Source organism: Thalassophryne amazonica, chromosome 6 (genome assembly GCF_902500255.1).
Source record: "Thalassophryne amazonica chromosome 6, fThaAma1.1, whole genome shotgun sequence".
Lineage (NCBI taxonomy): Eukaryota > Metazoa > Chordata > Actinopteri > Batrachoidiformes > Batrachoididae > Thalassophryne > Thalassophryne amazonica.
Genome location: NC_047108.1, coordinates 101,976,539 through 101,999,503, shown reverse-complemented (window position 1 = coordinate 101,999,503; position 22,965 = coordinate 101,976,539). Strand labels below are relative to the sequence as shown.

At 45.7% G+C, this 22,965-nt stretch overlaps 1 protein-coding gene across 1 annotated transcript in view; it reads right to left on the bottom strand.

Moving 5' to 3' along the window:
* cacna1fa (calcium channel, voltage-dependent, L type, alpha 1F subunit a) overlaps positions 1-22,965 on the bottom strand; it is a 58,953-nt gene that overhangs the window by 23,557 nt on the left and 12,431 nt on the right. Inside the window, exons 4-23 of the mRNA XM_034172990.1 lie at positions 13,226-13,365; positions 12,967-13,112; positions 12,734-12,886; positions 11,898-12,094; positions 11,693-11,796; positions 11,460-11,602; positions 9,493-9,558; positions 9,355-9,421; positions 9,238-9,264; positions 7,209-7,369; positions 6,876-7,101; positions 5,958-6,165; positions 5,747-5,867; positions 5,582-5,654; positions 5,432-5,492; positions 1,854-1,911; positions 1,667-1,763; positions 1,391-1,520; positions 1,154-1,213; positions 963-1,069 (exon numbers count right to left, since the gene is read on the bottom strand). Coding sequence (XP_034028881.1) covers positions 963-1,069; positions 1,154-1,213; positions 1,391-1,520; positions 1,667-1,763; positions 1,854-1,911; positions 5,432-5,492; positions 5,582-5,654; positions 5,747-5,867; positions 5,958-6,165; positions 6,876-7,101; positions 7,209-7,369; positions 9,238-9,264; positions 9,355-9,421; positions 9,493-9,558; positions 11,460-11,602; positions 11,693-11,796; positions 11,898-12,094; positions 12,734-12,886; positions 12,967-13,112; positions 13,226-13,365 — 2,345 coding nt within the window. The remainder of the gene's footprint in view (positions 1-962; positions 1,070-1,153; positions 1,214-1,390; positions 1,521-1,666; positions 1,764-1,853; positions 1,912-5,431; positions 5,493-5,581; positions 5,655-5,746; positions 5,868-5,957; positions 6,166-6,875; positions 7,102-7,208; positions 7,370-9,237; positions 9,265-9,354; positions 9,422-9,492; positions 9,559-11,459; positions 11,603-11,692; positions 11,797-11,897; positions 12,095-12,733; positions 12,887-12,966; positions 13,113-13,225; positions 13,366-22,965) is intronic.

The following is a 22,965-nucleotide window of genomic DNA, read 5'->3' as shown; positions in this document are numbered from 1 at the left end:
CAGGGATTTTGGTCCACTCCTCCATACAGATCTTCTCCAAATCTTTCAGGTTTGGAGTTTCAGCTCCCTCCAAAGATTTTCTATTGAGTTCAGGTCTGGAGACTGGCCAGGCCACTCCAGGACCTTGAAATGCTTCTTACAGAGCCCCTCCTTAGTTGCCCTGGCTGTGTGTTTGGGGTCATTGTCATGCTGGAAGACCCAGCCATGACCCATCTTCAATGCTCTTACTGAGGGAAGGAGGTTGTTTGCCAAAATCTCGCAATACATGACCCCATCCAGCCTCCCTTCAATACAGTGCAGTCGTCCTGTCCCCTTTGTAGAGGAGTACCCCAGGAGTATGATGTTTCCACCCCCATGCTTCACGGTTGGGATGGTTTTCTTGGGGTTGTTCTCATCCTCTAAACATGGTAAGTGGAGTTGATTCCAAAAAGCTCTATTCTGGTCTCATCTGACCACATGACCTTCTCCCATGCCTCCTCTGGATCATCCAGATGGTCACTGTCCTTAGACAGCTCTTTGGTCTTGGCTATGGTGGACAGGATGGAGTGTGATTGATTGAGTGTGTGAACAGGTGTCTTTTATACAGGTAACAAGTTCAAACAGGTGCAATTAATACAGGTAAAGAGTGCAGAATAAGAGGGCTTCTTAAAGAAAAATTAACAGGTCTGTGTAAGCCAGAATTCTTGCTGGTTGGTAGGTGTTCAAATACTTATTTGCAGCAGTAACATACAAATAAATTATTTTAAAAAATCATACATTGTGATTTCCGGATTTTTTCTTTTTTTTTTTTTTTTTTTAGGTTATGTCTCACAGTGGACATGCACCTAAGATGAAAATTTCAGACCCCTCCATGATTTCTAAGTGGGAGAACTTGCAAAATCGCAGGGTGTTCAAATACTTATTTTCCTCAAGAAGCAAGCGGCAGCATGTGAGCGTGTGTGTGCGTGTGAGCATGTACTGACTGCAGAAAGAAGGACATGAGCGACACGCTGACAACCAGAAGGTCAAGAAGGTTGAAGGCATTCCTGCAAAAGGAGCCGGTGTGCAAGAAAGCTCCATAGACAGTCATCTAGAAATGTGAAAAAAATTAAAAATAAAAATAAAAGCTTTTTAAATAATAATGATCTTCAGCACATTCTTCAGCAGACATTACCTTCAGTATAATCTCCACTGTGAAAACTGAAGTAAATACATAATCAGCATAGCCAAGCACCTGGAAGAGCACAAATATGGGTGATATTTAGAATTAACATGAAATTTGGAAGAAAAAATGTGTTTGTTACCTCAGGAATGGATTTTTGTTGTTTTTTTAAATGGGGTTTTCTTTGTTTGTTTGTTTGTTTGTTTGTTTGTCTGCATCAGTTTGAGGTTTTAATGTGTTCGGGCTTACTATGTTCCTGAAGGAGTGGGATTTAATTGGATCCTCAGCAGCCAGAGAAATACTACTGAGGATGATGAAGATGAGGATGAAGTTGGTGAAGTAGTGGTGATGGATGAGGTTGTGGCAAGCGACTCGTAAACTGAAGATGGAGATGAAATCACACAGGAAACTGGATTACTTCAACATACACCAACGTATCGGCAGTGCTCACGATGTTTTTCTGAAATGATGGAGAGTGAAGAAGATTATTATAGATTAATTGGGCTAAGGATGCCCTGACATTACCAGTTCTTCTTTCCAAGAATGAAGAAGGAGCTTCCGTCTGGGATGGGGACGATCTTCTCTTTGGGTCCTGAGAATTCAGGCTTTAAAGGTGCAACTCCTACAGTAAACAAGAACCCAAGAGAGGGAAATTAAATCTGCACTATACGTCTGGTGGCATCCTGCTGGGGGCGCCGTGGATCACACTCACCCTCCAATCCCTCGATGGCCCTCAGCTCTTCGTTTTCCTGCCAGTCGTCTTCTTCGTTCTTCTCACAAAAAAAGTTGAAAATGAAGACAGATGCATATGATATTTTTTTTTCCTTTCGCACTCTCACATTCATAAAATAATCAACTGTTCTGTGCAAAAAGCTGCAGGATAAAAGTGTAACCTTTGCATTTTATTTTTCCATCAGTGGATCAACAGAAAATGAAATTTAAAATATCCAAATATTAAAACAACAATTTGATGTGATTTTAGTGTAAAAACCTGATAAAACACGGGCAGATTTCTATTTTTTTGTTTTTTTTGTTTTTTTTTGGTGAAAAGTGGCCACACATTGTACTGATATATATTTGTGGATAAATATTTGACATTTACCACCTTTTCTTTATTTTTATGTAATTGGCTATGAAGACAGTAATGGATATGGCCATCTGACATTTTACCCCAGTGATTTTGGCCTTTACACACATGACTGACCTCTGACTGAACTTTTGAACTTTCACCTCAATTGCCACCTACTGATCCTTGGAAAATTTGGCCTCGCCAATACTTCCAAGCCCCAAGTACATACAATACAGTGCAAATGTTTTAGGCACATTTCATGCATCATAAAAGCACAAAAAATTATGGAAGCCTGATAAATAGCACTATGTAACACAATTTTTGTTCCTGGCTTCTAAGTGTTATATTTCAACTGCTTATGTCTAAAGTCTATGGAAAAATGACTACATTCAGCACAAACTTTGATTTTATTTTATTTTTTTAACGTTCTAGAAAGTTCTAAAAGTTTCTTGAAATTTCTAGATAATTCTGGAAACTTCTAGAAAATTCTGGACAGTTCTAGCAGTTAAAGAATATTCTAGAAGACTACTCAGTAGTAGTGAAGGCGACTCGAGAATATTCTTGAAAACAGACAAATTTCAAAATATCATTGTCGTGATCACAGAAGCAAAGTTTCTGTGGAATAACAGCTATTTTCTATTTATTTAAGGCATAACAGGTTAGGAAAACACACTGTGTACCCAGGAACAAAACAAAAATAAAAATTTGTTACATAGTGTAGTCAGAAATAAATGAAATGTGTGATGAATTTCAACTTTAATGATAATCGATATGAAAATTGGGTTCCGTTTACTTGTGTTTTTTCGGTATATAAGTTGCACCAGAGTATAAGTTGCAGGACTTCAAAAGTGTTTTAAGGAAAACATGACTTAAAGTATGAGTAATTGTGTTTTACAACCATTTTAATATCGCATGATCATTTGCAACTGTGTTTGTGGAGTATTCTACTGATCAGTACACTTACAAAGAAATTATTATTATTATTAGCTTTATTATTATTATTGGCATTACTAGCCTTATTATTAGCATTATATTGTTATTATTATTATTATTATTATTATTAGCAGCAGCAGAGGTGGTGGCCAAGTAGTTAGTGCCCTTGGTTTCAGTGCAGAAGGTTCCTGGTTCAAAACTCACCCCTTTTTCAATTTAATGTGGAGTGGTGTCAGATATGGCATGTGGCGTAAAACGTGCCAATTCAACATGCAGATCCACCTTGGATTTGCTGTGGTGATCCCAAGTGCAAACAAGGGAGCGGCCGAAGAGATTTAACATTATTATTATTATGGAATAACAAATATAGCTCATACAACCCCTGGCAAAAATTATGGAATCACGGGCCTCGGAGGATGTTCATTCAGTTGTTTAATTTTGTAGAAAAAAAGCAGATCACACACATAACACAAAACTAAAGTCATTTCAAATGGCAACTTTCTGGCTTTAAGAAACACTATAAGAAATCAAGAAAAAAAGATTGTGGCAGTCAGTAACGGTTACTTTTTTAGACCAAGCAGAGGAAAAAAATATGGAATCACTGAATTCTGAGGAAACAATTATGGAATCACCCTGTAAATTTTCATTCCCAAAACTAACACCTGCATCATATCAGATCTGCTCATTAGTCTGCATCTAAAAAGGAGTGATCACACCTTGGAGAGCTGTTGCACCAAGTGGACTGACATGAATCATGGCTCCAACACAAGAGATGTCAGTTGAAACAAAGGAGAGGATTATCAAACTCTTAAAAGAGAGTAAATCATCATGCAATGTTGCAAAAGATGTTGGTTGTTCACAGTCAGCTGTGCCTAAACTCAGGACCAAATACAAAAAACATGGGAAGGTTGTTAAAGGCAAACATACTGGTAGACCAAGGAAGACATCAAAGCGTCAAGACAGAAAACTTAAAGCAATATGTCTCAAAAATCCAAAAATGCACAACAAAACAAATGAGGAACGAATGGGAGGAAACTGGAGTCAACATCTATGACTGAACTGTAAGAAACCGCCTAAAGGAAATGGGATTTACATACAGAAAAGCTAAACGAAAGCCATCATTAACACCTAAACAGAATAAACAAGGTTACAATGGGCTAAGGAAAAGCAATCATGGACTGTGGATGACTGGATGAAAGTGATATTCAGTGATGAATCTCAAATCTGCATTGGGCAAGGTGATGATGCTGGAACTTTTGTTTGGTGCTGTTCCAATGAGATTTATAAAGATGACTGCCTGAAGAGAACATCTAAATTTCCACAGTCATTGATGATATGGGGCTGCATGTCAGGTAAAGGCACTGGGGAGATGGCTGTCATTACATCATCAATAAATGCACAAGTTTACGTTGATATTTTGGACAATTGAAAGGATGTTTGGGGATGATGAAATCATTTTTCAAGATGATAATGCATCTTGCCAGCAAAAACTGTGAAAACGTTCCTTGCAAAAAGACACATAGGATCAATGTCATGGCATAGGGTCAATGTCAACGAGCAGATCTGATTTGATGCAGGTTTTAGTTTGGGGGATGGAAATTTACAGGGTGATTCCATAATTTATTCCTCAGAATTGAGTGATTCCATATTTTTTTCCTCTGCTTGGTCTAAAAAAGTAACCGTTACTGTCACAATCTTTTTTCTTGATTTCTTATAGTGTTTCTTAAAGCCAGAAAGTTGGCATTTGAAATGACTTTAGTTTTGTGTCATGTCTGTGATCTGCTTTTTTTCCACAAAATTAAACAACTGAATGAACATCCTCTGAGGCCGGTGATTCCATAATTTTTGCCAGGGGTTGTATATTCACTTTTGTTGGACTCTGAATTTGTGTTGAGATTTTTTTTTTTTTTTTTTTTTTTAAGGGAGGGGGGCATGAAACATTACTTTTATTATAACTCTGGATACCTAAACTTTTGCACAGCATTGTATATGTGTGGCATTTGGTGCAAATCAGGGTGGAAAAACTTCATTCTGACCTTTGACCTCAATGACCTTTGCCAAAACAAACCTCTTAGGGCAAATTTGGGGCCAACGTTCATGCACACAGAAGGTTTACTGGAAATTGGCCAAAATATGTTGGAGGAGCAGTGGAACACACACACACACACAAAGAAATTACACTCACGTTATAGTGTCACACTTTACAAACTTTACACATCCTTAAAGCTTGTGGACAGCACTGAAAATTTAATTTACATATGACGCCTGACAAGATAACAATCATCTACCGCGCCGTCCTCGTCTTCTTTCTCTTCATCATCATCCCACTCCTCCTCTTCCTTTTTCTCTCTGAAAAGAAAGGATTATAAAATAAGTGTAACAAATAAAAGGATGAGTCAGTTACTGCATGTGTCCCCTTTTTCTCTTTTCAAACATACTCGACTTTTTTCGTCGAGCCCCCGCCTGCCAAGTTGTCTACAGCGATAGCCAAGAAGACGTTCAGCAGGATGTCTTGTCACAAAGTGAAGGAAAGACATTTGTTTGTTGCATCATTAATGGTTAGACCTCAACCAAATACTGTTTCACATTCCAGAAGAGGATACAGTTACCGCAGACAAACAGAATGACAAAGTAAATGCACACAACCATGTTGGGGAATACCGGTCCTCCATAGGCCATAATGCCGTCGTACATCACAGCGTTCCAGTCCTCGCCCGTGAGGATCTGCACAGACCAACACAAGCAGACACCATGAATGACTCTGGCATGACCAGCCATCAATAACAGCGACCAGGACAGCGTTTTGTAAATCACCTGGAAACAAGTGAGCAGAGCCTGCGGAAAGGAGTCAAAAGTGCTTCTCTTCATCTGTGTGTCATCAAAGTTGAATTTGCCTCCAAACATTTGCATGCCCAGTAACGCGAAGATGATGAGGAAGAGGAAGAGCAGCAGCAGCAGGGAGCAGATGGCTTTCATGGAGTTCAGCAGCGAGTTCACCAGGTCCGACAAAGCGGCCCAGTGCCTGGACAAGATGAAATCAATCAGCAAAAGCACACACAGTCAAGAGCAATCACAGAATTCTGACATCTGCCAATCCGGATCCAGATCACCTCCAAATGCCCTGTGATGCAAATCTGGTGAGAATCTGTGAAGTCGTTTTGAAGTCATCCTTCAAAGCCTATATCAAGGGAAATCTTGCTTCAGAATGTGGATCGTCTCCAAAATTCAGTGGAGTCTTCCATGCCCTATGTTGAAATTTTCATCAAAATGCGTGCAATAGTTTTGACATAATCCTGCTAACAGTAATCCTTCAAAGCCTATATAAAGTGAAACCTGATACAGAATCTGGATCCGGATCACCTCCAAAATTTAATGGAGTCTTCTCTGCTCTAACAACTATCTGTGGTGAAAATTTCATCAAAATCCGTACAGTAGTTTTGATGTAATCTTGCTAAGAGACAGACAGACAAATAAATAAATGCAGATGATTTCATTATGTCCTTGGACGTAATAAGCTTTTAGGCCCAGGGGCGCCCCCTGATGGATGGTTGGTGGATGCTGGTTGGATGATGGAAATTAGGAGCAGGTGTGTTTGCCTCCTGCTGGACATGTCTGGAATTCATTCATTCATTTTCTACCATTCAAAAAAATAAATCAATGAATTTACTGGGAGGTACTAAACTGACTGATGGATGCGGCATGATATGTCTGTGAAGCACTGACACCACTGACCGAGTCATCTTGAAAATTCTGAGCAGTCGGATGCAGCGCAGCACAGAGATGCCGATGGGTGGGATGACGTCCAGCTCCACCAGCAGCGTCTCGAGGATGCCCCCGCACACCACAAAGCAATCGAAGCGGTTGAAGAGCGCCATGAAGTAGATCTGGAGGCCGAAGGCGTACATCTTCATCAACATCTCCAGAGTGAACAAAAGCAGCAGGATCTTATTGGCCCGCTCTGAGGGGAGCAAACGTAGAGAGAAACAGTGGTTGTTTCTTCTAGTGAGTGATGCACCTTCTAAATTATAACACACAGGAGGCGCTACAAAAGGGAACATTACTGACCTTGCATTTCGGTCAGCCACTTGGTTTGGCCGTAATGCTCAGAGGCACTGGCTGCTGTGTTGAGAAACACCAGCAGAAGCACCAGCCAGTAGAAGTTTGTGGTCTTCACGGCTACACGGCAGTTCTTCCTTAATGTGTGGTTGAGCTGGCACAACTGGTCACTGAAGAATGAATGCAAATAATATTTAGAATAAAGCTTACGAGGTGAAAGGAAATTCTGCAGGAGTTTGAGAGTGTGGTCTGAAATTTGAAACATCACTTCACTGATTTTTTTTTTTTATCTATATTTAATAACAGTGACAGCAGCAATAAAGCAGTTGTATACATTTCAAATGCATTTGATGTTTTTTTTTTAAATATATATAAAAAACAAAACAGACAACCCATTCAAGATGAAATAGTGGCTGGAGAACTAGAATACAATTTAATTATCGACAGGTCACCGGTGTGACCCCCCCAGGGCTCCCCAGATAAACCAGCAGGATCTAATAACTTTGTTTTGAAGAGGTTTGGAGAAACTGTGCATAGTGGAACTTGTCTCGGTTGAAGCACCGCTCACAGCTTCCTGGTAGAGGGACAGAAAGGGAATTTCAAACAAGAAAGTGAATAAAAGCGAAGTTCAAGTCTTCCATAAGCTGTAGCTGAAATTTCATGTTTTCTTTTTAAGAAAAATGCTTCTGTGTTCCACTCCGGCCATGAAGCTGTATGACTGGTGATGCAACAGACAAAAGATGCACGATGCCCAGTTGTTCCAATCACAGCAACAGACACCTATAAACCCTTTATAGTTGGTGGGTGTCTTGGTGGCTTCCCTCACTAGTCTACTTCTTGTAAAGTAACTGTGTGTTTGTTAAAAGACTACCTACTCCAGACTGATTTACCACTGATTGCCATTCTGTTTGTATTTATTCATGATTGATATAAATGAAGTCCAAGATGACTTCAGTGACTTGGAAATGATCATGTATTCATCCCCTGACTTGTCAAAAGAAAACTTGGCCATAAATGTGATAATTTAATCCTTACATTCAGAATTAGCAGTTTGTCCAATTACCTGTGGGTTTTCTAATGGAGGAAGGAATGTCCTATACAGGTTCTAAGCCCATTGTGGTTGATGCTTATCCTCTGATTTTGCATCCTGAAACGGATGTGTGTCTGTGACTTTGTGCCAGTCTGTCTCGGGTACCCATGTACAGTTGGAACAATGTAGATGAAGGCAGAGTGACTGGGAATTGAACCCAGGTCTCCATCAGTTCAAGTTAAAATACTTTAATTGGCCCCAAAACTCAAGGCAAGTAGGTATACAAATAAGTTGACAAAAACATCATCTACCCACACAAAGGCTGAGCTAAAATACTCACAATCAATCAAGTATGCAAGTGTGACACTTTAATAAGACTGAAAAAATATATATAATTAAGTTAAAATTGGAGTGAAGAGACTTCAATGAGGTAAACTGAAGATCTGTTGCACTGTTGTTCTCCAGACTGCTGGATTCTGGAATAAACCCAGAATTCCTCCTATGTGTTTTACAGGGTCCAAGCTGAATCCCATTTTTTATCGTGACAGCTGAAAAACATCACGGAGGACACGTGTGGGGTTATGAAAAATCCTACATGCCTTTTTAAGGACTTATAAAGGAATATAAGATATTAAAATTAATGCTGCATTAGAGATCTTTGTGTTTGCCCCAAAAAATTCAACCTGAGGTTATTGTTATTGAGCCCAACTCAGCTGAGCTACCTGCTCTGCAAACATGTTGATTTTGTCCTTATATTCAGAATGGCTCTACTGTGTCCAATTACTTTTGGAGGCTGATAACTGAGGGGCTGTGCATAAAAATACTTTTGTGATTAATGTAATGTTTTTTGTTAAACCCTTTGAGTTAAAGCAGAAAGTGTGGTGGTGTACAGAGAAACACAAAATAAAACCATCACTGTCCAAATACTTATGGACCTGATTGTAACAACACTGCTCCACAAGCAAAGGAATCACATGAAAGCTGCATCAAAATAAATGTAAATCTTACCAGAAGCTGTTGGCCATCATCTTGGTCCTGATAACACAAGGACACGAGACACAAAGAATCATGAAGCGATTTATATCACCGACTGGGCTAAATGGTGTTTTACGAATGCTGTCTTACATAAGAGATGCACAGAAGCCACTGTCATCATCGAGATACGCGATATCATCATCAGAATCTGACTCGGCTGAACACACCAACACTGCACGTTAGACAATATCAGACAAACGGAGCCACTAACGCTGAGCGTCGCCGTACCTCCATCCTCACTGTGTTTGTACCAGCCAAACTTCTTCATCATCTTCTTCTTGGCAATCGCAGCACCTTTGGAGAAGATGAGCAAATACAGTTCTATATAAAAAATATTAATGCAGAGGAGAGCTGTCTTGTCTGGAGCCTTCATACTCCTGGTAGGGTCTCCCTTGGCAAATTAGTCTCAGACAAGGGGTCAGACTAAGAATAGCTCACAAAAACTCCATGGAGGCAGAGGGAATGTGACCCGGCCCAGACGAAAGCAGGCCTGGGCGGAGAGCCCGTCAGTGAGTGCCCGGTGGCCGGGTTTGCCATGGAGCCCAGCCGTGCACAGCCTGAAGAGGCAACATGGACTCACCACCCACAGGGGAACTGCTGGGGTCGGATGTACTGTCCCATGGGTGGCAGTGAAAGTCAAGAGCCTCGACGGACCAGACCCGGGCAGCAGAAGCTAACTATGGGGGCATGGAATGTCTCCTCACTGTGAGGGAATGAGCCGGAGTTATGCGGGAGGTGGAGCGCTACCAGTTACATCTGGTGGGCTTCGCCTCCACGCACAGCCTTGGCTCCAGAACCACTCTCTTTCAAAGGGTTGGACCTTATTCTTCTCTGGAGTTGCCCAGGGTGTGAGGTGCTGGGCGGGTGGGGGATACTCACAAGCCCCCAGCTGAGTGCCGCTGCTAAGTGCTGTTCGGGTTTTTGGACTTCTGTGCCAGTCATGGACTGTCCATAGCAAACACCATGTTAGAACATAAGGATGCTCATAAGTGTATATGGTACCAGAGCACCCTAGGCCAAAGATCGATGATCGATTTTGTGATCATATCATCTGCTCTGAGGCCACATGTTCTGGAAGGGAGGGGCAGAGCTGACACCTGATCACTATCTGGTGGTGAGTTGGATCAGAGGGTGGGGGAGGTCTTTGGACAGAAATGATAAGCCCAAGCAGATAGCACAAGTGCTAAGGTGCTGCGGGTGTATGGGGTGGGGGGGTCCCTTCTCAGGGCCATCCAATTTCTGTACACACAAAGCCAGAGCTGTGTTCAGGTCCTCAAAAGTAAGTCAGACTCATTCCCGGTGGGGGTTGGTCTCTGCCAGCGCTGCGCCTTGTCACCGATCATGTTTGTGATATTCAAGGACAGGATATTGAGGCACAGTCAGAGGGAGGAGGGTCTTCAGTGAGGTGGGCTCAGGGTCTCATCACTGCTTTTTGCAGATCATGTGGTCCTGTTGGCATCATTGGCCTGTGACCTCCAATTCTCACTGGGTCGGGTCGCAGCCAAATGTGGAGCAGCTGGGATGAGGATTGGTACCTCTAAATCTAAAGCCATGGTGCTCAGCAGGAAACCGATGGACTGCCCACTCCGAGTAGGGAATGAGATCTTGCCACAAGTGAAGGAGTTCAAGTACCTTGGGGTCTTGTTCGGGAGTGAGGGGACAATGGAGCATGAGATTGGCCGGAGAATTTGCGCAGCAGGGGCGGTATTGCATTTACTTTACTGTACTGTTGTGACGAAAAGGGAGCTGAGCGAAAAGGTGAAGCTCTTGATCTACGACCAATCTTTGTTCCTACTCTCACCAATGGTCATGGGGGCTTGGTCATGACCAAAGAACTAGATTGCAGCCAAAATGGGTTTCCTCAGGAGGGTGACTGGTAGAGTCGCTGCTCCTTTGTGTTGAGAGGAGCCGGCTGAGGTGGTTCGGACATCTGGTAAGGATGCCCCCTGGGCGCCTCTCAAGGGAGGTATTCCAGGCATGTCCATCTGGGAGGGGCCCCACGTGGAGAGATTATATCTCCTCACTGGCCTGGGAACACCTCGGGATCCGTCAGTCAGTGGCGATAAATGTGGCCCAGGAAAGGGAAATTTTGGGTCCCTTATTGAAGCTGTTGACCCTGCGACTCGATCCCAGATAAGCAGTTGAAGATGAGATGTTTACATTTGATGGCCAATCAAAACGTGCAATCAACTAACGCTTGTTTCCTTCCTCGTCAACATCCTCGGCCTCGATGAGCCAGTCCATGTAGCCAATCATGTCCTCTTCCATCTGTTTGCTCTCCTGTGCCTTCTGCAGCTCTCCACGTGCCACAGCCTTTTCTCGCTCCTTGGAGAACTCTCTGTGCACAGACACATGCACGTGCACATGTGAGTAACACAGAAGGGTTAATTAGAAAGGCAAATGGAGACCACAAGCCAAGGGTACCCACCCGCTCAGCACACCCAACACGAGATTGATAATGAAAAAGGACCCAAAGATGACCAGAGACACAAAGTAAATCCAAGGAATCTCATAGCCAATGGCGTCATTCATCTGTGCGCAGGATTGGATAGAAAGAAAGAGCAGTTACTTCTTTTTTTATTAAGAATCAGAAATAAAGAAGATTGAGAATGATGTGAGGATGGTCTTAGTACCCAGTAGAGCACATCTGTCCAACCCTCCATGGTGATGCACTGGAAAACAGTCAGCATGGCAAAGAAAACATTGTCGAAGTTTGTGATGCCACCATTGGGGCCTTCCCACTTGCCCCTGCACTCTGTCCCGTTGCCAACACAGAAGCGTCCATTTCCAGCAAATGCACAAGGTGTTGGGTCATCCTCCATCATGAGACCTAAAGGAAGGAACAGTGGTTAGATTGCATTGTGTTTTATATGTCCCATGGACACTTGGGACCGTTTCCACTGTAGGAACTTGTAGGCCATTTTAAGGGCTCAGACACATTTGTACACGTCTCCACCAAAGGATCCGCCTCTGAAAGGTGCTTTCTGAACTTTGGCAGGCACAAAATAACTCACTGCTCCGGAGTAGATACTTCTTTTTGTTTTATTTGAAGATGGATGCTGCAGCGAACAGGATGTTGCAGTTGAAAGGTCCAGAGTCAGGTAAACAATTAATGGAATACAGACATTTTAAGTGTTTGCATTACCTAGAAATACATTATGTTTGCAATCTAGCGGGAAGCCAAATTTAGAAAGCATAAATTACTCCTGCTTTTAGTGCGCTATTTTTTGATGCTTATGATAGCTAAGAAAACTTTTGTATGTTGCCTTGCATCTAACGTTAAAGTTTACTTGCCAGCTATTAGATGCTTGCTGTCATTGCAAACCCAGTGTGTCGTCACCGCAGTAGAGACACAACGAGCGAGAAGGCCGATTACTGGGCCATTCCTGTAAAGTCTGGTGACATCTGGGATGTAGTTTGAGTTCCTGCAGTGGAAAGAGGGCTTTTGTAAAACATCCACTTTTGAGACCTGTGGCGGTGTAATAACACGTCTTGTGCATCCTGCCAATAAAAAGCTCCAGGCCGATGATCGCGTAGATAATGATGACAAACATGACCAGCATGCCGATGTGCAGGAGGGGGACCATAGCCTTCATGATGGAGTTCAACACAATCTGCAGACCTGACAGAGCAAACACACACTTATCAGCAATGCTCGTGGTGCAAAGTGAACGCAACAACAAACTGAAAGTAACAACGCACTCGGCACTCCAGACACGAGGCGAAGCGGTCTGAGCACCCTGAACGCTCTCAGAGCTTTGACATCCAATCCTCCAGGTTTTCCTGCAGCATGATGGGCCTCTCCTGGCTTATGGTCAGTCATCCCCTCTGCTATTACACTGAACAACCTGCATGCACACGGACACACACACACACACACACAGTCAGGAGCATCACTTTTTTCTACTTCTATTTGTGATTTCTCTATAGAAACATTGAGGATGCAAAGGACCCAGTATACCCAACAATGACGATAATGAAGTCAAGCAAGTTCCATCCGCTTCGTATGTAGGCGCTGGGGTGCATGACTAAACCGTAGGCCAAGATTTTAGTAAAGGTCTCAATGGTGAAGATGACAAGGAAGATGTATTCTACTTGTTCCTGTGAATGAGAAAAAGACGTACTGCATCACTCTTCAAATGCACCTCGCAGTGTTGTTTCTGAATGCCAGTGAGTGAGCCCGAGGGTTAAACAGTGAAAATCAAGCTTTTGCCAAAGTGAAACAAGAGTATTCAGACATCAAGGGGTACATGCATCATACATGAGTAACTGTTTTGGTTTGAAGCCCTTTTCAGAAACCTTCATTTTGTGGTTCATCACTGCTGCCACAAGGACGACGAGTCCAGGAGGAATGTGGGTTGATGAGAGCAGTCAGAAAAACAATCTAGCACTGACTGACATTAAGATACTCTGTGGGACTCAAAGCCATTATGCAAAAAATCATGTTGTGGTTAATCAGGGGTTTTTAAAGCAATCACTTTTTATTGTGCGATCATTCGCAATTGTTTTTGTGCTGCTTTTTTAGTTACCTCCAAAGGGGAAAGAGAATGTTGTCATGGCCATGTCTGCAAAATTGTCACAATGTAAAGAGCAATTAAAAAAAACAACTGGTGCATAAACTCAGTAGACTGTCATCTTGCAACACAGGTTATATCACAGTCACAGGTCAAAGATCTAGATCAAATCAGAGGTCATTGTTTGGAGCAGAGCTGCCCAAATCTTACCCTACATGTTTTCATGTCTATCTGATGATCTAATTCTGGTGTCTCTCACCTCGTCGTTGGCTGAGGACACCTGACAGAGTTAACTTGTTGTATGGCTGGGGGGCCTGGCTGCCTTTTTGTTTCTGTCTTTTGTTTTTCCTTCCAGGTGGTTTGCATTTGGAACTGAGTGGCTGTGTTGCTGAGTTTATCAGGACCTCACCCTGATCACCTGAGGCTGATCACCTGCGGCTCATCAGGACTCACAGCTGTGGTGCATCTGCATGGATTGGAACATGGTGGCATTTAAGACTGGAGTGCACAGTGTGTATTTGCCAGAGACTCGACCTTGTGACCAGACGGGTGAGATCGTCGTCTCGGAAGCCATCTCATCATCAGTGGATGCAGAGAACGTCCAGGCTTGATGCACGGTCTGTGAAAGAGGAGGGGGTGAGGTCTCACGCTCGTCAGCACACTTCCTGAGGTACGTTAGATTTTGTGACTAACATTTATACAGTCAGTAAATGTGGTGTCCCTCACACCTTTTTATATTGAGCTGTATGTTAGTCATGTATCGACTTCCACTGCAGTGGAGTTTTGTGAACTGGATGTTCCATGCCTGCAGGTTGGGAAGTTGATTAGTAATCAAGCCAGGAAGTGTTTGCTGTTTGTACACCTTTAAGTGTTCTCTCTGTGTGTAGAGTGTGGACTCACATAATGGTTCCTTCTTTCACAGACTCGGTTTGTTGCGGCCACCTGGGGGGTGTCGGCGGGGTCCTTGAGTCCGAACAGCTTCTGGCTCCGGACCGTTAGCGCTGCTGGGAGCGCACCACGCCAGACCGCACTTTGTTTTGTATTTTTATGTATTAAATTCAGTTAGCCTTTGTACCGTGCTCTGCTTATTTCATACTGGGTCCTTCAAACGCTGGTCGGTTCTCCGAGCTGCGTCCGACACATAACATAACTAGCTGTGAGTGGAGCAAAAAAAGTGAAAAAAAAAAAAACATGCATGGAAAGGTGTCCTCCGGGAGTAGATTTGGGCAGCCCTGGTCTACAGTCTGCAGCAATATCATTCAAACAGAAAAAGTAACTCAGTCAAACTTGGTGGATAAATATTGGAAAAACTGTTTGGTATTGACTTAAGAGGCCAGTACCAGAAGACCTGAGAGTCGTAAAGGGTCCAGAGGCCAAACACAAACACAGTAAATACATAGGATCAATCCCTTTGAGATTTACATGTTGTGAAAGTGTAGGAACATGGACCCACAACAGGGGGCGTAAAAGAACAGGCAATGGATAAGCCAAACAGTAACAATTTAATGTTGTAAATTGTGCACAACGGAATACAGACAGTTTGGGACTATAGTCAATTACACATTGGGTGACGTGTGGGCAGGCTTGAGGATAGGAGACGCCCGTCCAGAACCGAGCCAGATCCCACACGGCCCTCACCGCCAACGGATCTGAAGAACACCGGAGCAGCCAAGTCCTGGGTCCCCAGGTGGTCACCGTCTCCAGCTGTCAGACCTGGTACTGCTGGCAGAGAACAGATACAGCACAGGTGAGTGTGAGTACGCACACTCGGTAATCCCACAGTCTGTGATCTGTAAGGAGGGAGCACCTCCACCTCCAGTCACACACTCGTGCAGCTCCTGTCTAACCACTTATCTGGTTGGGGTGTGAAGCGAAGCCGTCGCTGATCACACCAAATGCCAATCCCACAGATAAGGCAACACCCACAGGAAAACGGCTGCAAAGAAGTTCAGACTATTAGTCAGTTTAAATTCAGCAGAGAAATTACCTCCAAGGTTGCTGATTTCTCGGCAGGGAGGTGGAGTTGCAGTCCGGCCTTTATGGTGGTGGTGATGTGGATGAGTGACAGCTGGTACTGATGACGAGTAACAGCTGTCACTCCCGGTTGCTATGACGCCCTCTCGTGCTTGAAGCCCGCACTTCAAGCAGGGCGCCATCTGGTGGTGGTGGGCCAGCAGTACCTCCTCTTCAGCGGCCCACACAACAGGACCCCCCCCTCAACGGGCGCCTCCTGGTGCCCGACCAGGCTTGTCCGAGTGCCGCCGGTAGAAGTCGGCCAGGAGGGCCGCGTCCAGGATGAAGCTCCTCTTCACCCAGGAGCGTTCTTCGGGTCCATACCCCTCCCAGTCCACCAAATACTGGAACCCCCGACCCTTCCGACGGACGTCCAGGAGCCGGCGCACGGTCCAAGCCGGCTCCCCGTCGATGATCCGGGCAGGAGGCGGCGCCGGTCCGGGGGTACAGAGGGGTGAAACGTGGTGAGGCTTGATACGTGACACATGGAAAACCGTATGTATCCGCAGTGAAGCTGGCAGACTGAGGATTTTGAGTATGGTGAAAGGTCCAATGTATCTGTCCTTTAACTTCGGGGATTCCACTTGCAGGGGAATGTCTTTTGTGGAAAGCCAAACCTCCTGCCCAGGCTGATACGTAGGGGCCGGGGCACGCCGGCGTTCTGCATGGTTCTTGGCCCTCGTCCGGGCTTTGAGCAGGGCAGAGAGGGTGGTACGCCACACCCGACAGCACCTCCTCAGATGGGCCTGGACCGAGGGCACCCCGACCTCTCTCTCCACTAGCGGGAACAATGGGGGCTGGTACCCCAAACACACCTCAAACGGGGAGAGGGCGGTAGCAGATGATACTTGGCTATTATGAGCGTACTCGATCCAGGCCAGATGGTCACTCCAGGCTGCCGGGTGCGCGGAGGTCACGCAGCGGAGGGCCTGCTCCAGTTCCTGATTCATCCGCTCTGCCTGCCCGTTCGTCTGGGGATGGTACCCCGGACGAGAGACTTACGGTGGCCCCCAGTTCCCTGCAGAAGCTCTTCCAGACCTGGGAGGAGAACTGAGGACCACGATCCGAGACAATGTCCGATGGAATCCCCATGCAGACGCACGACATGGTAGACCAGGAGGTCTGCAGTCTCCTGGTCCGTCGGGCGCTTCGGGAGGGCCACGAAGTGGGCCGCCTTGGAGAACCAGTCCACTATCGTGAGGATGGTAGTCATGCCCTGGGACGGCGGGAGGCCCGTGACAAAGTCCAGGCCGATGTGAGACCAGGGGCAATGAGGCACGGGCAGAGGCTGGAGGAGGCCTTGGGCCTTGTGGTAGTCGGCTTTGCCCCTGGCACAGGTGGTGCAGGCCTGGACATACTCCCGGACGTCGGCTTCCATAGACGCCCACCAGAAGCGCTGCCGGACCACTGCCACGGTCCTTCGCACCCCTGGATGACAGGAGAGCTTGGAACCGTGACAGAAGTCTAGGACCGCAGCCCTGGCCTCTGGTGGGATGTACAATTTGTCCTTCGGACCTGTCCCCGGGTCTGGGCTCCGTGTCAGGGCCTCCCGGACGGTCTTCTCCACGTCCCAGGTGAGGGTGGCCACAACAGTGGACTCGGGGATGATGGTTTCTGTCGGGTCTGACAGCTCGGTCTTGACCTCCTCTTCATGCACCCGGGACAGGGCGTCAGATCGTTGGTTTTTCGTCCCGGGGTGGTAGGTGATCCGAAAGTCAAAACGCCCGAAGAACAGTGACCAGCGGGCTTGCCTGGGCGGTCCGAATGTACTACAGGTTCCGATGGTCCGTGAAAACCGTAAATGGTACCGATGCTCCCTCCAACAGGTGTCTCCACTCCTCAAGAGCCTCCTTCACCGCAAGAAGTTCCCTGTTGCCGACGTCATAGTTCCTTTCGGCCGGGGTCAGCCTGTGGGAAAAGTAGGCACATGGATGGAGAACCTTGTCGGACTCCCCGCTCTGGGATAGCACGGCTCCTATCCCTGAGTCAGAGGCGTCCACTTCAACTACAAACTGGCGATTGGGATCGGGCTGCACCAGAACTGGTGCAGTCGAGAACCGGCGTTTCAACTCCCTAAACGCAGCTTCGCACCGATCCGACCAGGTGAAGGGGACTTTTGTGGAGGTCAGGGCTGTCAGGAGGCTAACTACCTGACTGTAGCCCTTGATGAACCTCCGATAGAAATTTGCAAAACCAAGGAACTGTTGCAGTTTCCTACGGTTTGTGGTTGGGGCCAATCTCTCACCGCCGCAACCTTGGCCGGATCAGGGGCGACGGAGTTGGAGGAGATTATGAACCCCAGGAAGGACAAAGAAGTGCGGTGGAACTCGCATTTCTCGCCCCTCACAAACAGCCGGTTCTCCAACAACCGCTGTAGGACCAGACGTACATGCTTGACATGGGTCTCAGGATCCGGAGAAAAAATGAGTATATCGTCTAGATATACGAAGACAAACCGAAGCAGGAAGTCCCGCAAGACGTCATTAACCAACGCTTGGAACGTCGCGGGCGCATTGGTGAGGCCGAACGGCATGACCAGGTACTCAAAGTGACCTAACGGGGTGTTAAATGCCGTCTTCCACTCGTCTCCCTCCCGGATCCAAACCAGGTGATAAGCATTCCTAAGATCCAATTTTGTGAAAATTTGGGCTCCATGCAAGGGCGTAAACACTGAATCCAACAGAGGTAACGGGTATCGGTTGCGAACCGTGATCTCGTTCAGCCCTCTGTAATCAATGCATGGATGGAGTCTGCCATCCTTCTTGCCCACAAAAAAGAAACCAGCACCCATCGGGGAGGTGGAGTTCCGGATCAACCCGGCAGCTAACGAGTCCCGGATGTAGGTCTCCATTGAGTCGCGTTCCGGACGTGAGAGGTTGTACAGCCTGCTGGACGGGTACTCAGCGCCCGGTATCAAATCAATGGCACAATCGTACGGACGGTGTGGGGGCAGCGTGAGTGCCAGATCCTTGCTGAAGACGTCAGCAAGGTCATGGTACTCGGCTGGCACCGCCGCCAGATTGGGGGGGGACTAAAACCTCCTCCTTAGCTGTCACACCGGGTGGAACCGAGGATCCTAAACACTCCCGGTGGCAGGTTTCGCTCCACTGAACCACAACCCCAGATGGCCAATCAATCCGGGGATTGTGTTTTAACACCCATGGAAAACCCAAAATCACTCGGGAGGTGTGTGCTCGGTTGAGCTGCAGAGAAAACACTCTCCACGGATCAGCCGCCTTTGTCTCTGATCTGATCGCTTTTTGGCCCTGCTCGTTTCCATAGCAACGTCAGCAGGGGGAGCTGTCGTCACGTGGAGAGCCCTGGCTGTGGAGCGTGGGGAAGTCGGCTCCCTTTTGGACCCGGGAGGAAGAGGGACGGCTTGTGCCTGACCACGCCCTTCGTCTCGCTCCCGTCAGTGTTCTGTTAATCGGTTGTCTAACCGTATAACCAGGTCAATAAGCCCGTCTAAATCCCGCGGCTCGTCCTTCGCCACCAGGTGCTCCTTAAGGACCAGAGACAGTCCGTTTACAAAGGCAGCACGGAGCGCAACAGCATTCCAGCCGGCTCACGCTGCCGCGATGCGGAAGTCGACTGCATACTTCGCTGCGCTCCGACACCCCTGTCTTATTGACAGCAGCACGCTTGAAGCGGTCTCGCCTCTATGAGGGTGGTCGAACACCTGTCGGAACTCCCTCACAAACTCAGTGTAAATCGTTAGGAGCCGTGAATTCTGCTCCCAGAGCGCCGTAGCCCAGGCGCGTGCCTCTCCTCGAAGCAAATTTATAACGTAAGCCACCCGGCTAGCGTCTGACGCGTACATGACGGGACGCTGTGAAAAGACGAGCGAGCACTGCATCAAGAAGTCCGCGCACGTCTCCACACAGCCTCCGTACGGCTCCGGGGGGCTTATGTATGCTTCAGGGGAAGGTGGGGGGGTCCGTTGAACGACCAGTGGAATGTCTGTCTCTGGCATTCGGTCAGCAGGAGGAGGTGCTGCAGCAGCGCCCTTAGCATGCACTTCCACCTGGGCGGTGAGAGCCTCCATCCTTCGATTGAGAACAATGCTCTGCTCGGTAACTAAGTCCAACCGAGCAGTAAAAGCGGTTAAGATGTGCTGCAGCTCACCTAACACGCCTCCTGCTGGCGCCTGTGCACCTCGCTCTTCCATTGGCCGTTCAAGCGATGGTTGACGCCCCTCGGGATCCATGACGCTGGCCGAGAAATCCTGTTGTGAAAGTGTAGGAACATGGACCCACAACAGGGGACGTAAAAGAACGGGCAATGGATAAGCCAAACAGTAACAATTTAATGTTGTAAATTGTGCACAACGGAATACAGACAATCAGTTTGGGACTATAGTCAATTACATGTTGGGTGACGTGTGGGCAGGCTTGAGGATAGGAGACGCCCGTCCAGAACCGAGCCGGATCCCACACGGCCCTCACCACCAACGGATCTGAAGAACACCGGAGCTGCCAAGTCCTGGGTCCCCAGGTGGTCACCGTCTCCAGCTGTCAGACCTGGTACTGCTGGCAGAGAACAGAAACAGCACAGGTGAGTGTGAGTACGCACACTTGGTAATCCCACAGTCTGTGTTCTGTAAGGAGGGAGCACCTCCACCTCCAGTCATACACTCGTGCAGCTCCTGTCTAACCACTTATCTGGTTGGGGTGTGAAGCGAAGCCGTCGCTGATCACACCAAACGCCAATCCCACAGATAAGGCAACACCCACAGCAAAACGGCTGCAAAGAAGTTCAGACTATTAGTCAGTTTAAATTCAGCAGAGAAATTACCTCCAAGGTTGCTGATTTCTCGGCGGGGAGGTGGAGTTGCAGTCCGGCCTTTATGGTGGTGGTGATGTGGATGAGTGACAGCTGGTGCTGATGACGAGTAACAGCTGTCACTCCAGGTTGCTATGACGCCCTCTCCTGCTTGAAGCCCGCACTTCAAGCAGGACGCCATCTGGTGGTGGTGGGCCAGCAGTACCTCCTCTTCAGCAGCCCACACAACATTACAAATCAATTAAAGGATCTTAAAAGCAATTGCAAAAGTAACAGGAAGCCAATGCAGAGACTTTAAACATGGTGTAATGTGAGCTCTCTTTCTGGTCCTCATCAACAGGCAGGCAGACGATATTTGTAATAACTGTAAATAAGCTCAATTTTTCTATGGGAGACCAGAAAGAAGAGCATTACAATAATCAATGCTGCAAGTAATACAACCATGAATTGATGTCTCTGGATTTGCCTGAAAGAGAAATGATGATATGACCTTGGCAATGTTCTTCAGAAATAAATAAAATGCTGCTTTAGTTAAATTTCAAATATGTGGTACAAAACAGATCTGTGTCAAAGATAATGCCTAGATTACTAACTTGTTAACATGGGCTTAATGCCAGCATTTTCAGTTTTGTAATGACTTTCTCTCCCTGAGTTTCAGGACCGAGAACATAGTCTTCAGTTTTGTCCTGTTTTGTCAGTTTTGTCAAAATCACAACACGGCTGCCTCAGTGCACTTCACACAAGTAAGGTCTAACCTTACTAACCCCTAGAGCAAGCACACAGGTGACAGTGGTAAGGACAGTGGCATTCACAAATGGCACTTAAAACTTTACTGTGCAAATAAAAGAAGCCTTATGTTAACCTTGTCTAGAAGTGACATGGGCTTCTGTGGGCTCAGAGGCACCTGGGTTGGAAATGCAGTGGAAATCTGTGTAGTGGTCAGACAAATTACACTGGTCAACACATTTTTTCTTGCATGGAGTTTTTAAAAATGGATTTTGGGTAATTTGGAGGCGCTGAATCTGAATCTGGTGTTAGCTTTTGCCAATCACATCATGTTTTTGAGATATGAAAACATATTTCTCATATCAAGCATTGAAGCAAAAGCTACAGTCTCACACCTCTTCAGTGCCATAACGATATTACAGCTGTTCCTCACATTTTGCGAACCTGGTTTAAAAACTATGCTTTTTGAATCCATCAATCAATCAGACCTTTTGAAGCTGCTTTTGTACATGATTAGTGGCATCAAACTCATGAGTGAATTAGCAATGTTTGCAGAATCCATCAAAACAGAACATGCAGATTGCAAAAAAACATGATGTGATACAGGAAATCTGAGCTCCGATTCGGTTTCAGCACCCCAAAATGACACCAAATCAGTTCTCAAAGTCCATGCAAGAAATTTTTGTTGTTGTTGTTGTTGTTGTTGACCAGTTCCAGATTTTTATTGGAAAAAATGGACGCAGAGTGCTCCATACCAAAGACAAAAAGGACCATCCAGACTGTTACCAGCAACAAGTCCAAAACCAAAACCCCTGGTCTGTCATGGTATGGGGCTGTGTCAGAGCCCTTGTCAAAGTTAATTCATACTTACATTAATGGAGAAAAGTATAGTGAGATTTTAGAGTAATATATGTTGGCTTCAAGATGACATAGTTTCGAAGGACGTCTATGCATTTTTGAACAAGGTAGTGCAAAACCACTTTTTGCAGACATTACAAAGGCATGTCTGCAGGAGAAGACGGTACGGATAATGGACTGGTCTTCCTGCATTCCTGACCTGTCCCCATTAGAGAATGTGGAGAATTTTGAAACAGAAAATGCAACGATAGAACAAAATAAAACCTGGTATCCTCAATGCCAAAACCTTTTTAAAGTGTTGTGAGAAGGAATCACAACATTACAAAGTGGTAAATGCTTTATTGTCCCAACTGTTTTTGGAAAGTCTTGAGGCCTTACGAGTATATGCAGGAATGGATGTATATTAACAAATGACAGGCTTTTTGTTTTTGCATTTCTATATCATCCCAACGTTTTCTGATTTGGTGTTGTAAATGTAGAGCTCAAGAAGGAATTAAAGTTAGAAAAATATTTGTTTTGGCAAACGTCATATGTGATTATAAAGTCTGTAATAACAGAATTGCAAAGATAACTAAGATGTGGAAGCAAACCAGAGTCTCTGTGATGGGAAATGTGTTGGTAATGAATCATTATTTATCATCTGCACTCATATTTCAAAATGATCATTTATCATCATTTTAGGAAACACCAACGTTTCAGGTTGTAGCTGTAAAAAGAAGAAGACGACTCAAGACAAAGACAGAGGCCGATAAGAAGGAACAAGACATGGTTGGAATTTTGTGTATCGTGATTATCCTTAAAAGATGGC